General features: G+C 39.1%; 1 protein-coding gene across 1 annotated transcript in view; it reads right to left on the bottom strand.

Moving 5' to 3' along the window:
- The window catches only part of CTNNA2 (catenin alpha 2), a 1091309-nt gene that overhangs the window by 260748 nt on the left and 810012 nt on the right, over positions 1-20549 (bottom strand). The window contains exon 8 of the mRNA XM_087863625.1: positions 12565-12645. Coding sequence (XP_087719751.1) covers positions 12565-12645 — 81 coding nt within the window. The remainder of the gene's footprint in view (positions 1-12564; positions 12646-20549) is intronic.

Genomic DNA, 20549 nt, shown 5'->3' with positions numbered 1-20549 from the left:
GAGAATATAATTTTATTTGTTGTATAGATGAGGAAAGGAAATGGTCCACTGATTGTACACAGTAAATGCCAGAGTCAGGTCTTCAGATTCCAAGGCTAGTGCTCTTTTACTTAAGGCCCATGTGCTTATGAACCTGGCTATTCAAATTCACAAATCCCAACTGGACAAAGGTCATCTTTTTTTCTATCCTTTACTCCCACACCTATTCAACCACCTTCCAGCATTTTCACCCCCTCATTCACTGCTTACCCCAAATTTGGATCTAAATTTAGATGCCTGGCTATTTCATTCTAAGCATGTAATATCTGTCATTGATTAGCTGGCATTGAATGGGCGTAAGCTGCTTGAATCCAATGTGAGACCGTCAACAGTTGCATCAGGTAAGCTCATCCAGCAAGCACCCTTAGGAGGCTTATAAAAGGCTGCTTAATCCCCCACAACTGCCTTGCAGAAACAATCACTGACTGGATGGGTCTGATGGCAAATTAACAGCAGAAGCCTATAAAAGGTATGTGGTTAACGAGTTTGAAGGAAGGTACAGAAAACGACTCTTCAAAACCATATTTCCCTCTGATGGGGTCGATCCTACATACCTGCCACAGTGTAGCAGAATTTGTACCAGGTAAGATCATCTGGCCCCACACTTCCAGATTTCCTGCCATTCTACCTTACGGCAGAAGTTCTGTGGGTGTCAGAGAATCCCCATTGTAACTACAAGAGCCCCTGGGAGGAACCCCGCCAAAACACACCATTTCCCACTCCAGGTATCAGATGGCTGCCACTTCAGTTCACTTGGGCAAGATGGGAAACGAGGGGAAATAAGATGCTGTTGGGTAAAGGAAGAGGAATGATAGGCCCTTACTTGTTGGTTCAGACGTTACTTATAAATGAACCTCTGAAGCTTCTGACCATTTGTGGTCATTAAGGAGCCCATGACATTTTCTAAAACGGAAAACCATTCACCATGCTCCTTTGCTCTGTTCCAATTATAGATAACTGTGTGCCTCTGAGCTAACTTCGCTCTCCAGAGTTCTGCCACCATATGCTATACTTCTTTGCTTCTTGTCTTTAACTATTGCACAGCATTGCATTTCCAACAGCTGCTGAATTTTTCCCTAGAGGGACTTCATTTCAGACAGAGCCCAATGATTACTCCACATTTCCAAGTGTGTAGAAATCCTATAAAATGACGCTGGTGCTAAAGATGTTTCAGGGAAAGGCAGGAGACTGAGTTATACTTAAGGTCCCTCAGTTTTTCAGGAGGATCTGGGCTCTTACACCATATTTGTCTTATCTCAACTTCTAGAGCAAAGGTTGGCCTGCTTTCCTGTGAAGGGGCAGGTAGTATATATTTTAGTCTTTGCAGCCAGTTGATCTCTTCTGTGGCTACTCAACTCTGCCATTGCAACACAAGAGCTGACAATACAACTTGATTTACATAAAGTCTGGCAGAGAGCCAGATCGCGGCCACAGGTAGTAGTTTGCAGGCACCTGTTGTATATGGTTTCATCAGGATTTTAGTCTGATATTATTCCACTCAATGTCACTCTGTTGCAGTGCTACTGCAATTCCCCGGCTGTTTCAGGCTCCATTCACGCATTGCTTCCTTATGGCTGAGCATCTGCTGGACCCACCTGCTTAAGAAACTGAGGAAGTTAGAGATGGCCACAAAGAGCTCCCAAGTGGCCAGTATGACTGGTATTATTTGACCAAGCTGACTTCTCCCCTTGCCTCTTGCTCTGCTAGAAAACACAGGTTATCTCAATGGTCTCTAAGCAATTCCTTTTGTAGCAGAAGCTTTGAGGCAGGGAGTTAAGAGGAAAGGTTAGATGGAAGTGTAAAAGTTGTTGGCTTTTCTCCCAAATTTTGGGAATTAGGAGGATATCTGGCTAGGTTGCCTGACCTGTTTGACATAGGTGCTCTAAACTAAACCCCAAATCTTGGTATTTCTCTCTAATTTGGCAAAAACAAACAAACAAGCAAACAACAACAACAAAAAACAAAACAAAACAGAAAAACAAAACAAAAACAAACAAAAAAATTGAGGGTACTTCCACCGACAGCTAAACACACAGAGAATGTACCCAAAGAGCACCAGGCAAGCACGTTGCTATGGTGATATGCAGACACAATGACTAGTTGATCAGTCACAAGCGATCCACTTTCAACCCATAGTTATTATGGCATCTATGGATACAGCCTCAGGGCCACATTGATCTAAGCCTGCAGATTTCAAAGGAGGGGCTGAGGGAAATCTGCTCAGTGAGGCGTGCTTCATTAGTGCTGACTTCTTCCTGCCCCTGCAGCTCTTTGCCCCCCCCACCCCCAGCTCAACTGCCCAGCCCTCCTGGCTTGCCATGACCAGAGGTGCTTTTCAGCTTTTCAGTCACCCTCTTTACACAGTTCTAATTTAGAGCACAGCTATTTAAGGCAGCCTAATCCTTGCTAAAATTAAAGGAATCTTAAAAATATAGAAGTCCCGCCCTTAACAGTTAAGGTGACAAACTAGGGAACTGTGGAATGCTGAAGGAGGGGCTGAGAGCGGTTATCCACCCAAACTTCTCACAAGCACCTGTGTTTGGGTCAGATGGAAAATCCCCTCTGAACACCAAAGTCTTCAGGGCAAATAGTTCTCCTTTAAACCTGGAACACTCCGGCATAATCCATTCAACTGTTTCCCACTGAATATTCCAGGCAGGTCTGCTAGTCTCCTGATATGCACTTAATCAGATATCCCCAAGCTAAAATGAAAGTCCTTTACTTTTTTGCCCCTTATAATTAATTAGGAAAATAATTATCAGAATCTCATGCATGGTTCAGTGTCTTGCATTTGTCTGGACACAAATATAGATGGCTAAAGGAAGGAATAAAATGGTGATTATATTAAACAGGAAGCCTATTATTATGATTATTATTGAGAATCTCAAGACTCATTATTAATTAATATTTACCTGACACTTGTCCTATTAGGGGAATTTTAATAAAAGCTATAAACTAAGACCGAAGTGTATCAACTTCAACAACGGCAGTCATTAAAAGGACAGGCTTCAGAGTCAGCCCACTTAGGTTTTCTAACTTAGGAATTCTGTATCAGTAAGAAATTTAATGCTGGGACTTCAATACGCTACTCCGAAGGAAAAAAAATATTTTGATAGTAATGCCCCCTCCACAGAACTGTTGTAGGAACAGCAGGTTAAGTGTTAAGGAAAGAATGGACACTAAACAAATAAACAGTTTCAGTGGGCAGCTTTGGTTTTTTTATCTCTGTACATAACCATGTACAAATGAGAGCAATGGCTCAGTTGACCACGAGAGTTGGTAATTTCAGGTATCTCAGTGACAAGACAGCATCAGCTGCTCAGGTCCTAAGCCTCTCCACGCAGCACGCAGAGCTATGGGAAGGCAAGCCAACCGACAGTGAAGCTAGGAATTCATACGCAGTAATATTCACTCTGTAAATCTTTGGAACTCTAAATAGAGTTCTTTCCTGAACTTTTATCTGGGTCTTAAACATAGGCAAAGTAAAAACAAACAAAACAAAACCTATCAGTTTTGCCAAAAAAACAAAAACAAAAACAAAAAAACCCCCACCAATATCAATAATCGATAATTACAAAATCACTGATCTTAATTTCTAACAACTAAAATTACTGGGTGAAGGGATGAGTTCCAATCTCTAAATTGGAGGCTGATGGAGGGGTCTTAAGGAAGTTGAGTAAAAACCTTTTGCCCTGGGGTAAAAATCTCTGAGGTACCTTTTACCTCTAAGAGTCTATGAACCATAACTACTGAATCCATATTTCCTTTTTCAGAGATAGTTAAGAAGCAAGTTCATAAAATATTACTGCTTTTCTTTCCAGTCTCTCCTTTTCCCCAATTCCTACCTCACAATTTTTGGGGTAACTGGCAATCTTTGTACACATGTAATATAAAATCATTATTCAACTTTTAAAATAAACATTTAAAGATACTGTATCTTTTTTCATGAAGTTAAAGATGTGACTTTTTTCTCCCTGTGTTTGGGGGACATTCCTTGTTGAGACAATTACATTTCTTAGCATTTTTTTTTTTTTCCTGTATATGAAAGAAATTTTCCATTCCCCAGCCTGACAAAAATACCTGTTCTGGGTACAGTTTCCTGAAATGTGGCACCATATGTGCATCAGTAAACATTATGTGTAGAGTAAATTAAACTGAGCCTTATAATTAGGCAGTAAGGAAATTACCGTAGACCTGAAAGAGTAAATCAGCAGTATTAAAATGCTCTCCATTTTCTCTGAAGCACTTCAGAGTGCCATAAAAAGACCATGTCACTGTGATAAATATTGCGAAGAAACGCATTTGGAGCAAGACAACCTAAAAGACACCACAATTCAAATAGGTCTTCAAATCCGGAGTCCAAGGTGTCATCTCATAAAATTTAAAAGTCAGCCCTTTTGACACTAATGCAGGGGGAAAAAAAGAAAGCCACCTGACATTGAGACTTTCGGGGGGAACTTTCTCATACAGCAGGTGCAGTAAGACTTTAATAGATAGAAACTCTGGAGCAGAGCCAAGACTGAGGAAAGACTCACCCATCATAAACAAAATAGCAACACTGTAAATAAAGACAGGATTGGTGCTGCTGTTTTCTTCCAGCTTCTGGTAACTGCCCTGTTACTGATCCCATCTTTATTTACAGTATTGATAATTTGCTCATAATGGATTTTTTTTGCATTAATTTCTATTTTCTAAAATACTATAAGAATATTATTTATCTTGATTACCAAGTTTTTTGGTGTTCCCTAAAATTTTGTACCTGAGGCTAGTGCCTCACTTGCCCTGGCTTTGTCTTGGCCCTGCGCATGGCACAGTGAGCAATCGGACGGACCATCCATCTCTAATCTTGGTCCATGAGGAGAAGGCTCAATCATGGATTCTCTTTCTCTCTTAACAGGTATTGTATCTGTGAAGTGGGGAGGTCTAGCAGAGGCTCTAGTAGAGGATTAGAAAGAAGTTGGAGGGCTTCACAGTCCTCAGCTACATCCCCCAACAGACTGCAATGAGGTCTGAAAGTTATCACTCTCAGAAACAAAGGCAGAGGAATTCAAACCTGCTAGAACATCACGGATTATCTGGAAAGCTTATTATGATGCAGACTTTAACGTGCCACCAGATGTACGTGAAATCAAAATCTCCGAAGACGGAGCCCTATATCTGCCTTTCAGCCAGTTCTTGAGCTGGCTTTTCTACAGCCAGCCCAGCAACAGGAAACTTCTGGACTGAGGCATAAATGCAAATAGCTACTTTATTACAGTTTAAGTGGACTTTTTAAATAAATCTAGTTGTAAAAACAATGGAACCAGAGACATGAGAATTTAGAATGGAGGGAAATTGATGACTGTGACATTTCTTGGGTGCCAAGGCTGCATACGGGGGATTCCTCCTTCTTTCAACCCCTAGTGGTATAGGCTTACTTCATTTTGGCAACTAGGATATGTCCTGAAGAAACAAAAAATAATAACACTTGGCAATAGGCAAAGTCACATAAATAACTTAAATCTACTGCACAAAGTGTCATAATAAGGGTATTTTAAAATGCTCCAGAGCCTACTGGATAAACCCTGTTTATAGGAATTGGATAAGGTCGTGATGATAAGGTGACATTTAAACTAAGCCTTGTAGGAAAAATTGTGAATTTTCCTGGGGGGAAAAAAAAGAGGGAGAGAGAGCATTCGGAAAAATTGTGAATTTTCTTGGTGGAAAAAAAAAAAAGAAGAAGGGAGATAGGGCATTCTAGGCAGAAGCAAGTGCAAAAGCATAAGGATGTGTGAATGCTGACTTAAATTGCTGGAGCTAGAGTGAGCTGAAAGCAGGAAGGCTGGGGTAGAGGAGAGTGGTTGTGAGGCTGTGACCACCATTTTTTATGAAAAGCAATTAAGCAGTGCCAATGGGAGTGGAGAGGAAGGAAGGGACTGGACACACCTGTAGGAGTTGAAATCCCCTGGACTGAATGACTGATGGGGATTTAAACGATGATAATGGGAGGAGCTGTACAGGGCTGCAATCCTCTTGGAAAGTTAATTACAGTGGGAAGCACACAACTGTTTAGGGTGGGGGTGGGGTAAGGATTTGGCTTTCAGGTATACTGGAAATTTCATTCAGCCAAAAAAGACAAAGATTGGTCAAGGGCATAGAAAGTAAATAGATGGACATTATAAGCAGCATCCTCTTCTTCACAATCTTCTACCCAAGCAAAGAGCACTGTTGAATTCCCTCAGCCATCTTTAGTGACATTCACCGGAGCCAGGAAGGCACACAGTGATGAGATCCTAGGGCCAACGGACTGCCACCAGGGCTGGTGGCCACAGCAGGAAAGGCAGAGCCTGTAGGAAAATGACTCACTTTCTAAATTTCAGATGTATCCAGCCTCCTTGGGAAATGCGGAGATAAAGAAATATCAGCTGCCCTGATGGAAATTTCCCCTGGGAAAACTGATGGCAGCAGCCATTTCAGGTAATAAAAGATAACCTCGGCAAGGAGGGGTCAAATGGAACAGATATATTTGACCACAAGCTGGCTTCAATGATCCACTGAGTATGTTCAGTCAGAATCAAGGCAATTAGCTGCTATCATCAACTCCAGAAATACTTCAATTCAGGCCATAGTGGCGAACTCTTGTACGACACACTTTAAAATTATCTCCCTTGCAGTGACAGGTTTGGAGAAGAAATCCCAGCCTAAACATAGCCTCCAACAATGAATATGGGCCAACTTCATTTAATCAAGATAAGTGTTCTGAAATGAGTGTACTGGTAAGCTAAAACAGCATTCTTTAAAAAAAAAAAAAAATCCTTGTTTTTTAAATCATCATTGTTGAAAATCTTCCAAAATTTCCCGCTGAGGAATTTCATCCTAGACAATATGACAGAATTTTTTTTTTTATAATCCTATAGTGGATTGTCCAGTGTCAGGGTCAAGACTCTTAATAGTATTCTCATTGCCTAGAACAGGAGAAGGTGTCAGAGATTAGACCAAATACAGATATTCTCTTGAATGTGTTTTGGGACTCAGTCATTGCTATTTATCCTTCCCCTTCCCACTTTTCCTTGACTTCCAGGGCCTGGAGAAATTAGCAGAAGAGAACAAATCAGTAGCTAAACTGCCTGATTGAGCATTTTCCTATTCACACATATGTTATAGACCCCTCAGCTCCATATAATGTGTTATTTGATCATTCAATGTTGATCAAGTAGGACTGTGATCTAGACCTGCTAGTGAGGGAGAGGTCAAGCTTGGTGGCCTACACAAGACTGTGTTAATGTGTGAGTAATCAACTATATGCTGGCTCATAGGAATAAATTAAATCACTTCATGACTTGAACAGGTCTACTTAAGGGAAGAGCTTGTCCATGGTGATATTTTAAGAACTGTTTCCAACTGATGAAATTGTGTACTTTGAACTTCTCCTAATGAGTATTTTGCAGGAGATAAGTAAGTATGTGGTGCTCTGACATTCATGGCAGTCATATCAGGATTTTCTTAAGGTAGGGATGGCTTGGATATATAACCCATTTTCAAGAGGCATGTCCAAAGGATGGCCTTTCACAGTGCTCTTGAGCCCTCTGCTAACTCTGTCCTTCTCCTCCTTGCCTTTTTGATTCTGATCTCTGGTGCTTCTGACACAATTTGTCTCTGTCTCTGAGTTGTCTCTGAGTCTGTATTTCAAATCCCAATTGCTGTATGATCATTCCCTGGTCTCCATATTTCTACAGCAGCAAGGCAATCTGACCTAGGGAACAACCTCTAGGGATTATGATTAGCTCTGACATAGGTTTTCAGTGTGAAGCACACAAACCTTAATACTTGGAAGAAATCAATATTTTATTTTATTTTATTTTTATTGTAGCCATATAGATAGATTCATGTCCTTATGAGGAAGAGCAGATTTAAGTCTGGAAATAAATGATTTTAAAATGTTATCTTACAATGACTCTAAAAATAATTGGCCCTGTCATGAGCAGATGTGAGAAAAAGAGTTGAATGCCTTAAAATTCCTTTTTTCTGTAAATGTTTTTGCAAAATCTATAATTCACACTTTGAGAAGCCAGCTACCTAAACATAATAGCACTTTTTAAAAAGAGGACCCAGTGAACCATAACAGCTGGAAACCTGAGAGACAATATCATAACACAACTAAGAACCATTTTTCTGATATTCACTACAGACTTTATTTTCTGTCTGTAGTATGTACATGTCACCCATCCCAAACCGTGAAGTAGTAAAAGTGCTGTTGGAAATCATAAAGCACCTCTGTGTATTTATGTGAACCTTCCTTCTTTCCCAACTGCATCCCCCAGAGTAGATTGGTATATGGGTGACCCAGTTGCATACGCTGGTTCGATGGAGGGGCAGGATGGGGAAGAGTTATGAGCAAAGACCCTATAGCCAGACTGCCTGGGTTGAAACCGTTATGTAGCCATACTCTATGTGGCCATGGGTGCGTTACTTCACTTCATATCCTCATCTGTAAAATGGGCATGATGACACCTCTTCTATCTCTTAGAGCTGGTATGAGGATTAAATGTGGTCCATTCATGGAGAGAACTTAGAAAAGTGCCTGGCATGTTTTACAGACTCAATACATGTCACCTATAATTTAGTTTTCATTTTGTGCACAGTGATTTCAGGAGCTGCTGCTGATTACTGCCCACCTTTAGTCATATTCCTTATGTAAGTTGTCTATGGACACAGAGTCTTGATAAATACACCTTTAAACATACCATCCAACAACATTTTTTGCTTGTTTGTTTTTAAATCCTTTGTTACATAATCTATTCTATTAAGTGTTTATCCCAATGTAAAAGCATTCCATACATGATTTTTGTTGTTAGTTGAAAGTGTTTTGATTGTAATAGCAAAACTGACACTTTTGTCGAGTTGACACTTACTGAATCTCATTGCTGGAATTATTGTGATGGCTATTAAGGGTGAAGGGATAAGAATTAGCCCCTTGATTAGTCTGGGGAATGAGAGAGTTGCTAAGTTTAGCAACACCCTAACATGTTATGATTATTATTTATTAGCTTCTCATAGGGAAACATTTGGGTCCCCATTTGCTTATCAACTTGGGGAAAAAAAGACTAATAACAGGACCAAAATAATAACCAGGATAGACCAGCATCCCTATAAGCTTAGAGAAAGTCAAGAGGCCATCCCAGAATAGTTCACAGGTGGCGCACAGAAGGAGGACATTGAAGAGCAGCTGGAAGACACAGACTGGGTCCTCTCTAAGGGATGGGTAGACCATGTGGGTTACTAGGTACCCAGGCGGGGAGTCAGCCAAAAGCTTTTGTTTTTATAATGGTATGATTACAGAATCACAGCAGTGACAATAGCTCAGACATGGGCATACTGTGCCTGCAGCTCTAAAATTAAAACATAATGCTTAAAGCTGGCAGTTATGTTCCCCTAAATCCATTTTTAATTCCAAACAAAATACTCTTAAGAGGATTCTGCTCTACCACTGCCCACTCTCATGGGTTTAATTGGTAAGATGGTTCCAAGCCAATCAATTTTAAATAACACCCTGGGGTTGCTGCAACCTTTTTCATAATTTATGGCTCCCCATTTCTTTGGGATATACTGTCTAAAGAGAGGGGATCCACTTACTTGAAAATCCTACTTAAACAGAAATCCTTTTTATTCAATTACTCTTGATTTTTTTCAAGTACCTACAAATTTAAGTCTACTTTTTTTTTTCAATTAGAGAAATCCAGGATAATGGTCACGATTGACTATTTCTTTTTAATTTGGTGACTAGAACTTCACAAGACTCCAGGGTCACCCTTCTGAAGGACATTCCCCAACCTTAGGGCTACGAGGAAGAAGCAAGAAACTGAGAGTGGAAACTTACGGAAAGTCACTAGAAATGTTTTTCTTGGCTTTCAGCTTTTTTTTTCCCATTGTGATTTGATTGCTCTAAATATTGTGTATAGGATTACATGTGTACAGGGAAGTGGACATGGACACTGGAGGGTTCCCAATTAAAATCTCTTCCAATAAGGCTTGTCAGTAATGGAAAGAACAGAAAGTGTTTCAGCCACAGGAAAACATTCACATTCATATTTCAGCCACAGGAAAGCGTTCACGGGGCCACATTACCTTGCTGCTATCAGATACTCAGACAAAACTTTCTTAATCCAATTAACTAGCTACCCAAACCTAAGATGAAGGTCGACCTGAGCCAAGTTCATCAGAGTTGTTGCTTGTTCCATTTGCATAAGTGCTAGGTAGCTTCTGTTTAGATCAGAGAAGCTTTTGTACCACTACAGGTGTACATGGAGAAACAGAAGAGATGGAAAGAAAGACAAAAATATCCCAACATATGGATAGGGATGGAACTGACAGATGGGAACCATCTTAGTTCTAGAAAGGCAAATTGGGAAAGAGAAAGATGTTTGAACCAAATTTGGGGATGTGGTGTGAAATTATGCCATAACTTTTGGATCTTAATATCATGAAACAATTCTCTTTTTCCTTATTCCTCTCAATCTTTGGGAAAGGTGAGCAGAAAAATAATTCTTTTATGCATGGAAAGATTTCAAAGGATGACATACTCCTTCCACTGCCATCCTAAAAGAAGCTCTCCAAGGAACTTGTCACCAAAACATTTCAACTTTTACCATAAATTCCATCTACAAATTTCACCACTATCCTCAGTTAAAAAGAGTAAACCCTTTTCTGAGAATTTTAACACCAGAGTAAAAGTAACTTTATCCATTCCTTCTTAGTAAGACATAAAAAGTTGCTATGATAGGTCCATAAGCTCAGAGAGCTGAGGTTGCCGGCTCCTAAATGTAACAGAATGGTCTCTACTAAAACCAAGAGATTGAGGAGGTGAGAAGACTCAGTTCACAAATTTTGCCTGGTTGACAATCTAGCCAAAGAAAGGGCCTAAAGAAGATGTACTCCCGTTCCTTCAAAATCTGCAATTATCAAGCGTTAGAACCTGTGGCGTAGGAAATAAATGCAGATTTCTTTTGCACTCATTCAATCTTTTACAGCTTACAGATAGCTTACAGATTTGATTTGGCTCCCTACCGTTATATATAAGAAATGAAGACCAAGAGATGGCAGATTCATAGTTAGTCACACAGCCAGTTCAGTGGCAAAGCTGGAAGTAAAACCCTGGACTCCGGACACCTGATTCAATGTTTCCCATTAACCCCAGTCCCAGTTCCTACTACCCATATTATTTCATATCAGATGGGGATTTGAATGAAGAGATGGTCTAAGAGGGCAAAGAGCTAGATCTGGCCAAATATCTGTTTAGTATAGGAGAATGTTTTATTCTCCCTCATTTTAAGGTAAGATAAAAAGCAAATGCTTCCCCCACAAAGACTTGTTAGCTATGTAAACTTGAGTCTTCATATTCCAGAACTAACTGTGATTTTTCTGGAGGACATTAGCTCAAACATGCCTACAACCTACAGGTGATAGCCTGAAGGAAGCCCAGAAGCTTCCCAGTAGTAATTAGAAGGGGTGTCTTCCTCTCATTCAAACTACTTCTAACATGCTCCTTGGTCATTCTTCCCTAGGCACCTTACTAGTCCTGTCTGTATTTGACATGTAAGAGTAGCGAGTGCTAGATGCAGTCATGCCAGTCTAGCTGTTCCAGCTGCACAAAGTAAGGCTGTTTCTGCCTCAGAGAAGTGGTCGGTTCTAGCTGACTAACGTAATCAACACTTAATGAATGAGATGGATATATGCAAAAGCTACCGGTAGGAGACAGGATGCCTCTCAGGCAGAAATCAAGAGGGGATTTTATTGTAACTTAATGGATGGTATAACTCTTCTAGAAAGAACACTACCAAAGAAAGTGGAGCTCACCACGGAAACAAATAAAATAAGGGTTACAAGACAATAGGGTTACCAGTGTTGATATAGCACTTTCAAGATAAAATGGCGCCCCGGCCGGAGATTTATTTTTCATCCCCAAGAATAGACCTGTCAAACTAATGATACCATGAGCCATTCAAATCATCCAACTAACTTGCCTTGTTTCGGTCCCCAGTTTCTCAAAGAACCATCTGATAAGCAAACATTCCCCTGGTGACTTGGATCCCCAAAAGGAATACACAGGGTCAGAGACATCAATTAGCCCATCAGATTAAGAGTTGTGTTTCTCATTAGCCATCAGCATTCTCATTTATTCATTTCAGGCCTTTGGAGTTGTGGTAAGTAAGAACCAGCAGAAATCAGAGATTGGTTCTTTGTATACCTGGATCTGGAAAACCGAAAAACAGGTACAGAAGGTAGTGAATTCATCAAGTCTCTATCTGGGCAGATTGTTTCTGGGCAGTGAGCGTGCTGCCTCTTCACAGGGTGTTACCACACCCCCTGAGGCTGGCGCAACTGTCTGCTCAGCAGACTCTCCCTTGTTGATGAAATGCTTCTGTGTATTTGCAGACGCTCTGAGGAACAGCAATCTGAACGTCAGCTCTTAGAAGGCACCCTGCGAAAGGACATTCTTCGAAACCACCACTCAGTACCATGCACTTAAAACAGAAACAAAAACAGTACCTGTCTCCTTAGGTCTCTTGTTTTCTTGGTCATCTTATCAATTGCAATGTTTAAAGGATCTCCTTTTTCTTTTCTTCCAGTCTATTAAGAGAAGAGAAACAATCTCTGGTTTAGAAAATTCAATGTTAGAGACATTAAAATTAAAAAAAAAAAATTCAGAAACACACTTGACTGGTAGAATCCAAGCAAGAGAGAAAGAGAGAGGGAGAGAGAGGAAATTCTTTTTAATACACAGCTATTATGTGTTGGTTTTCTAAACTCTAAAGTTGGTTTTCTCTGAAATAAAAATTTAAATTGCTGAAAAACAATACATTCTCAGGATAGTTTACACATATGTCCATACTCAACTTCATGCAAGTATGTTTTCTTCCCGCTCCAGACATTCGCCAATTAAGTAACCACAGGATGTTTGCTTTTGCCTTCAAATACAAATGTTTTTTGCTGTTCTCTCATGTAAGCACAGTTCTAAATAGAAAATGATTGAGATGATAAAAACTAAATTAGAAAAAAAAATTAAAATAAATCACCAGAATTCAAAATTTCATACCAATATATCCTAGGCCATATTGTAACTTCTATATCAAAGTCAAAAGAGATGCTTTACTACAAAATACAGCGTTTGTAATCTCTGTTCTGGCATGCACTGGGATGTTAAACATGATAATAAGGAACCCACAGCTTGAAATCATAAGGAAAATGTCTCTTATGACTCTAAGAGGCAGAGGTAAAGGCAAAACAAACAAACAAATCTCTTCTTTAATAAATTATTCACTTAGAAGTTTGGAAGTTTCATTGAATAGTTTCTTTTTCTCTTTTCCTTGTTTTTTCCTTCTTTTCTTCCTTCCTTCCTTTTTTTTTTTAAGGTTATAGTAAAACAATTAAACCAAATAAAATAGAATCTCCATTATCTTTTTAAAACTACAACAGGAACAACAAAATTCCCATGGATGGAAAGCTCTACATAACTTTATGGATGGCATTATCTTCCCTTTAAGAGAAAATTCTTTCCAAAGGCTTTGTCAAATCTATTAAATTATCTATCCTTTAGTGAAACACCCTACAGATTTATTATTTATGGTCCCAGTGGCAAGTCAATTCTTGTTCCATACTCAAATCTCTGTAGAGTCATACAGATCTCTATAGCAATTTGTGTATATGATGAAATGATAACAAGATAGTGTGTTTTGAGGATCCATAGAAATTGCCATTCAAGAGATTTCTAAATATTCTCTTCCAATGACAAAATCCTGTATACATAAAGCTGATATATACACATCAGGTCCACTTACAACTAGATTTAAAGCAGTCATTTTTTCTGCAACTTGCTTAATTATTTTTTTTTCTGAACAAATGTCAGATGTATAACCCTATACAGTTTTTATTAAAAAGCCAAAACCAGAGTATATGTCTGTATATTTTTAACCATCTAAAATCTTATAAATCCCCACATCTTCTCTACTCTCTAAACTCATATTCTGACCCTGTCACATGTATATACTGACGTTTATAAATAGAAGGAGCTTAAAATAAAGTGGTACATTTTACGAAGTTAAAGTATCAGTGTACAAATAGCTCCAAGAAAAGAAAACTGTATGGAGAAGAACAATGTGCTGCATTATCTGTGGAGGGAAGCTGGTTACACAGCAAGTGTGACTTGGGTGCCCTGTCTCCATATTCAGGTATGCCGTAAGTGTAGCAGCCAAAACTGCTGCTTTTCTCTTTAGCTTTTTCCTTGCAAACAGGATGTCTGCCATTAAAATATGAGAAGGTCTAGGCTATGATCATTCTGAGAACCAGATTTCCTATGTCCTTTCCATTTATGACAGTAATAAAACCTTACTTTGAAAAAACTAACAGTTACGAGTTTGGTTTAAAATGTGGCTATGAGAGAAGGAAACTGGATCACTGAACTTTTCAATGTAAAAAAACAAAAAAATCAAGACAGTGTGAATACACAAAATGATTACTAAAAAAAGAAAAAAAAACAAAAAACTAAGTGTTAGACACTGGGATCTTTTCTTCCTGCCAGTGGCATCTCATTATTGCCATTTGAGAAATGAAAAAATAAAACCAGAACAGGCCTGTGATTAGGGAGAGGGCTATAAGGCACTGGCCTCAGATATGACATTTATGGGGGTACCAAAGAACTCAGTAATCAAGATATATATTATTTTAATGCAGTATTTTCAAAAATCAAATTAATGCAAATAAATCCATGTTCAACAAGATACCAACATTTTAAACAAAAACAGGATGCCACAGGGCAAGGATTAGGGTAAGGCAAGTGAAGTGAATCATGTAGGTCAGATATTTCTTAATTTTAAATTTAAGAAAATCGGGGATGGGGATGAAGGAGCGCACTTGTCATCAGGTACTGTATGGAAGTGCTGAATCACTATATTGTACACTTGAAACTAATATTACAGTGTATGCTAACTACCTGGTATTTAAATAAAAACTAAAAAAAAACTGAGGAATGCATGTATACTAAAAAGAGATTAAATCACGGTTTACCTACAATTCAAATTTAACTGAGTTCCTGTATTATCCTGCGTTAGATCAGGCAACTTTACCCGCAGGGGTAATAGTGACGCTCAAGATTGTAACTGGGGCTGTTAACGGACACAGGTGGGAAGGCTCCATTGTCTCATTCTGTGAAAAGAAGGGCAACATAGGATTCTTTATCCCATTTGGGATCAATAATCTGTAACTGCAAAGCATATGTTCATTAGATGGGAAGCATAATTTTGGTCACTTTGAGAAGCTCACAAAAAGTGAGATCTATGACCCTCATGCTCAAGGAGCTCCTAATTCAGGTGAGTAAACCAGAACATGAAATTAAGACCACTAACAACTATGCAGAGAGACTAACACTCTAACAGGCTAAATTAGTTGCTCAGAAGAGGGAGATGTTGCATTTGGGAAGTCAAGTAATCTCACAGAAGAGTGGGCGAATTTAGCGACACATGAAGTCCTGGGTAAGATCTGAATAGGAAAGAGGGAGGTACTTGAAGGGTGGGCAGGGTGGAAAAAGGAAGACACCCAGGCAAGAAGCAGCAAGGCGGGTTCTAGGAGGACAGTGAGTGGAACGGTACAGGCTTTTCTCTAGGATGTGAAGGGACAGGTTTGACAAATTGGAGAGACAAGCTACTGTTATAAGAGCTTCTCTATTGTGTGGTTACTGCCGACTATATTTTGATCTGCAAACTCAGAGGATCTTTGGTGACATTAGCATTCCATGTCACTGTGTTGTCAGGATTCTGCTTATGTAATATTTGCAATCCTGGGTTTCTTCAGCTTCTCAGTTTTTGGCTAAAGACAACCAAAAAAATGCAGATGACTTAGGTGCCATATTTGTTCTATTTAGAAAGGCTGGATAATGGTAAAGCAAGGACTAGAACTTTGGAAATTTTGGCTACCAGCTGAAGTTGTTAATGCATTGGCCCTTTGTTGGCTCTAATTTATTTAAATAAGGTATGTATGCAGGAATAATGGTGGTAGATCCTTAATGCTCAGATTAACACAGCAAATGGGGACTAGCAAACCATCACTTCATGCTTTTCTGGGCTCTAATTAGGTTGGCATTTGGACATACTTTTAAAATTATCAGCTTAAATTGAACAGGAAGCCAATCACTGAGACAAAAAAAAAAAAAAAAAGTATCGCCTCCTAGTGGCAATCATCCATTAGTAGGCTCTGTGATCTTGGACTAACAATTTGCCCATTTTTTATGTCTGAGTTTTCTCATGAACACAATGGATAGTGTAATATATGCCCTGTCTTTTCACCAGGGACAATCAATCATGATGTCAATGTGCTGGAAAAAATAAAAGACATTAACAGTATTCAGAGTAATTAGGAAAGCATTTTTGCAGTGGAAAAAAATGAGAGAATTGATTTGGAAGCTATGTAGAAACTATTTTTGGGTTACCCGGAGTTCTGCTTTCTCTACTCATGCAGACAATATATGAATGAAAATTTTGCTAAAAACGAGAAGCCTTACAGGAAAAGTTCTCTTTAAGGAAGGAATATTTGGGACAGTTCATTTTAAATAGAGAACTAATATGAGATATTTCTAAGAGATGAAATAAGGGGCAGAAACTCCAGATAAATGTCTTTTCCATAACAGGTTCTTAGATATATTTGTTAAATAACTAAGGATTTGATCGTCTAAAGCAAATTCTAGTTCGTAGGGAATCAACTAGAAGCCTCACCCAGCTCTCCCTCCCTCACCCTCCAAGCTCTATAAACTAAAAATAGTTTAACAAACTGAAGTGAAAGGAGACCTAAGTGTTCATTTTGACAGCATCGCCTAATAATAAAACAAAAGTGTGCTGTCTTAAGTCAGTCATTCACTTACTCCCTGCCTTTGCTAAAGAGAAGAAAACAAAACCAATCATAACCACTCTCTGCCAATAGCTATCTAAATAATCTGGCAAGTTCTCTAGACCCTTCACCTATCATCTGTCCAACGGAGGGGCCAGAGACAAGTTACAGAACCAGGAAATGTGAGAGCCCAAGAAACCATAAAGAATATATCCCTCGTTACTGGGAAGCTCTCATTGCCCTGCAGAGGGCTGGGGGGGGGGGGGCGGTGACAAGCAGCTAGGGCTTTCTGATCTCTAAAATGTGACTAATGCTTTCTCTGTGGTATTGCTGTGACCGTAAGAGAAATAGAATTTTTTAGAGTTAGCACAGCCCCTAACCCAGCAGAGGTAACTCGATCAGTGTTAGTTTCCTCTCCTCCCTCACCCCATGGGTCCCCTCAAAGCTGAGGACAACAACGTCCAAAAAGATGAACTGATTCCGATCACCTCACTACTTAGTGTCTGACTAGAACCTCTCTCCTCCAAGTCCAGGGATTTTCCATTCCATGTCTAAACCATCTTCCATCTCTAAAATTCTAGGATTCTGTGATTCTATAGAGTTTCACATGTTTCCGTTCAAAGGTTATCAAAAACACTAAAAATAGAAAAATCACAGTTTGAGTTATATTTCCTTTGTCACGTTTTGTCCACGGATCTTGTGTGCCTTTCTCAGACATGCTCCCCACTTGCCTTCTTTATCTTCACAGAGAGATGTGAGTGAGTCTGCAACAGAGATAGCCGTTTAATAAATATTGTTATTAAAAAAAAAGAAGACGATAGGCGGGAGTCTTCTTTCACATTGCTGCAGGCGACTTTCCTAGTTGCCATCTGTTATGCTAGGGAGGTGCATGATTATTAAACTTTGTTTTATAATTTGGGCTCTATTTTACAAAACACATTTGGAGTAGATCCAGGGTTTGAACTGATGGGAGGAAAAGAGAATGAATTTCCTGATTTGGATTTTTATAGGGAATCCTTTATTCTCCCATTCTCTGGCTCTGAACTCAAGTCCAGTTTGCCAAAGTATCAGATGCTGTCAAGGAGATGTTCATGTTTCCATTTAATCCTACATAAAAGGATTGGGGACATTAATAGAAATTTTGATTTTTCACAATTAGTCTTCAGGAACAAGTCAATATTTTAGTTCAATAACTTGTTTATATTTGCACCTTTGGGAAATAAAAGCCTCTCTCTTTTAGATAAGGATCCTCTTTTTCCTTCTTTCTCTCTTTTTTACTATATTAATATCCATCACCACTTCTGAAATACTGAAAAGGTATGCAATATATTTATATTATATGCCAAATATTATACAACTGATACCAGCTCCCTAATTTATAAAACAAACAAACAAAAAAGGAATATTGATTTAAAATGTCTGAAATTGAATATTTACTTAAAGGCCCTTTCTGATCCCACCCTAAACACATAATTCAGCACAAGTGGTCCCTCATGGAGGCCCTGGGAATATAAATCATTTCAGTGCTACCATTTCAGTGCTTCCCCCAGACCCATGGTTTTCTGTGAGTTTCGGGACACGATATTAATGTGGGAAAGGCTGTGAGGAGCCAGATGTCGATCACTCTTTTCCTTTTTCTAAAGGTATCTGCCAACTTGATTGAATGTATGAGAAATCTTCAAAATATCATATAGCTGTGATTCTAATATATTGAATGTGTAGGGAGCTAATCAAATGCCCAGTCTTCAAGTTGTTGTTATTTGAAAGAAGTGGCAGTCAAAATCATCAGAATGGCAGAAAGCAATAATGTGCCACGCACTTTATCTCCAACACATTTTCCTGTCATTTAAACCTATAATTTAGACAACAGGAGGGAGGAGAAAAAATTATCTATTGATCCAGCAGTCATCCCATCATATTTGGAAGGTTGCCCATATACCCTCAAACCCTGAATATAGGAATCATATTCTTATTTCGAATGGTACCATTATTTATGGAACCTTGAACATTTCATAATACCTTCATATTATGTGTAAATAACAGTCTTGAGAATGTGGATCTTTCTAAACATTTCCTTTTCACTAGCTATGGACATTTCTCTTGGAAAAGAAATGGGTGATATCTCTCTAAAATGGATAAAAATTTAGCAGTGGCCACAAATCAAACCCATGATCAGGATACTTTGACCATGTCACAATCCAGCTTTCCTGGAACCTGGGATGAATGGGGTTGGGTGGAGGGGTAGATACAGGTAGAAAGAGAAAAAACGAATGACAACATGTCAGGGCAAAAATGTATCTGACACTTCTCTGAGATCTTGTCAATACTCAAGGAAAGAATCATCAATATATAAGATAAGAGGGGTGCCTGGGTGATTCAGTCAGTTAAGTGTCTGCCTTTGGCTCAGGTCATGATCCTGGGGTCCTGGGATAGAGCCCCACATCAGGCTCTCTGCTTAGCAGGGAGCCTGCTTCTCCCTCTCCCTCCTGCTCTACCTGCTTGTGTGTTCTCTCTGTCAAATAAGAAATAAAATCTTTATATATTTAATACATATATGTGTGTGTGTGTGTGTGTGTGTGTGTGTGTGTGTGTATAAGAACATCAAGGGGGCATTATTGGTAAGGCTCCCAGACCCTATTTATTGGCCCAGCATTATCAGTACACGCATTGGACATATTCTCCATTATATACATTTATACTTTCCATTATACACTAAGTTGTAAAGTAACACTTCATGAGGATGGTCTTTACTTTGTTTATCATTATATCCTTGGCACCTATGCCTGGCACATAATTGGCATCTGATAAACCATATTAAATCCACGAATGAAACACACGGGCTTCTGAATCCAGGTGCACCTAAAGCCAAAGTATCTATCAATGGATTTCCTGCTGAGATGAGTGAATCAATTCCCCTTATGCTTCTTTATGTTGGGTTTCTCTCAGACAACAACCAAAAAAGTCCTGACTAAATCAGAGACCTTAAAATACCAGACCAAAATAATTTGAAGGCAGGATGGTAGAAGGGGGTAAGACCCTGGCAAGGTCTGCTATGGACATAGCCCACAGCACTATCTGCGACCTCAGGCCTTTGCTTCACTCATAGGATTTTCCCTAGCACTAATTCCTGCCCAAGCTCTAAATCCTAATAAAAACCAATTAGTCACTAGACTTGAGAATTTTTCCATCAATAAATCTCCAAGACTTCTGCTTTCCTTCAAATCCTTCTGCTCATGGAACCACCTATCCCAGTGTAGCTCTCTAACACCACATTAACACCTTTGTTGATTTCCCTCCCTCATAATCCTCAGTACGGACTGCCAAAACCAAGCTTTTACTTCTCAGGCTCAATCCCTCAGTTTCTACTTAATTTTTACTGGATCCTTAATTTCTACTAAACTATTGGGCCTGTAGTTTAAATTTTCATAGTCAGATTTCCTTTTTGTAATTGCCCGCCTCTCTAATTAATTTGTTTTTTTCAACAATTTACAAACTTTTTGTCTTGTGTTAGTGCCTGGAAGAAAGGGGCCATTCTCTCTTCAACCATTTGCCTAATTAAATGTTACCCATTCTTCCAGAAACAGCTCAAAATCCTCCTCCTCTAGGAAGTATTTTTAAATTGATCTAGCCCTTAAAGATCTTTCCCTCTTTTGACCGTA

The sequence above is a fragment of the Ursus americanus genome, chromosome 7 (assembly GCF_024610735.1).
Source record: "Ursus americanus isolate L20-20 chromosome 7, mUrsAme1.1.p, whole genome shotgun sequence".
Lineage (NCBI taxonomy): Eukaryota > Metazoa > Chordata > Mammalia > Carnivora > Ursidae > Ursus > Ursus americanus.
This window is presented reverse-complemented; position numbering and strand designations above follow the sequence as displayed.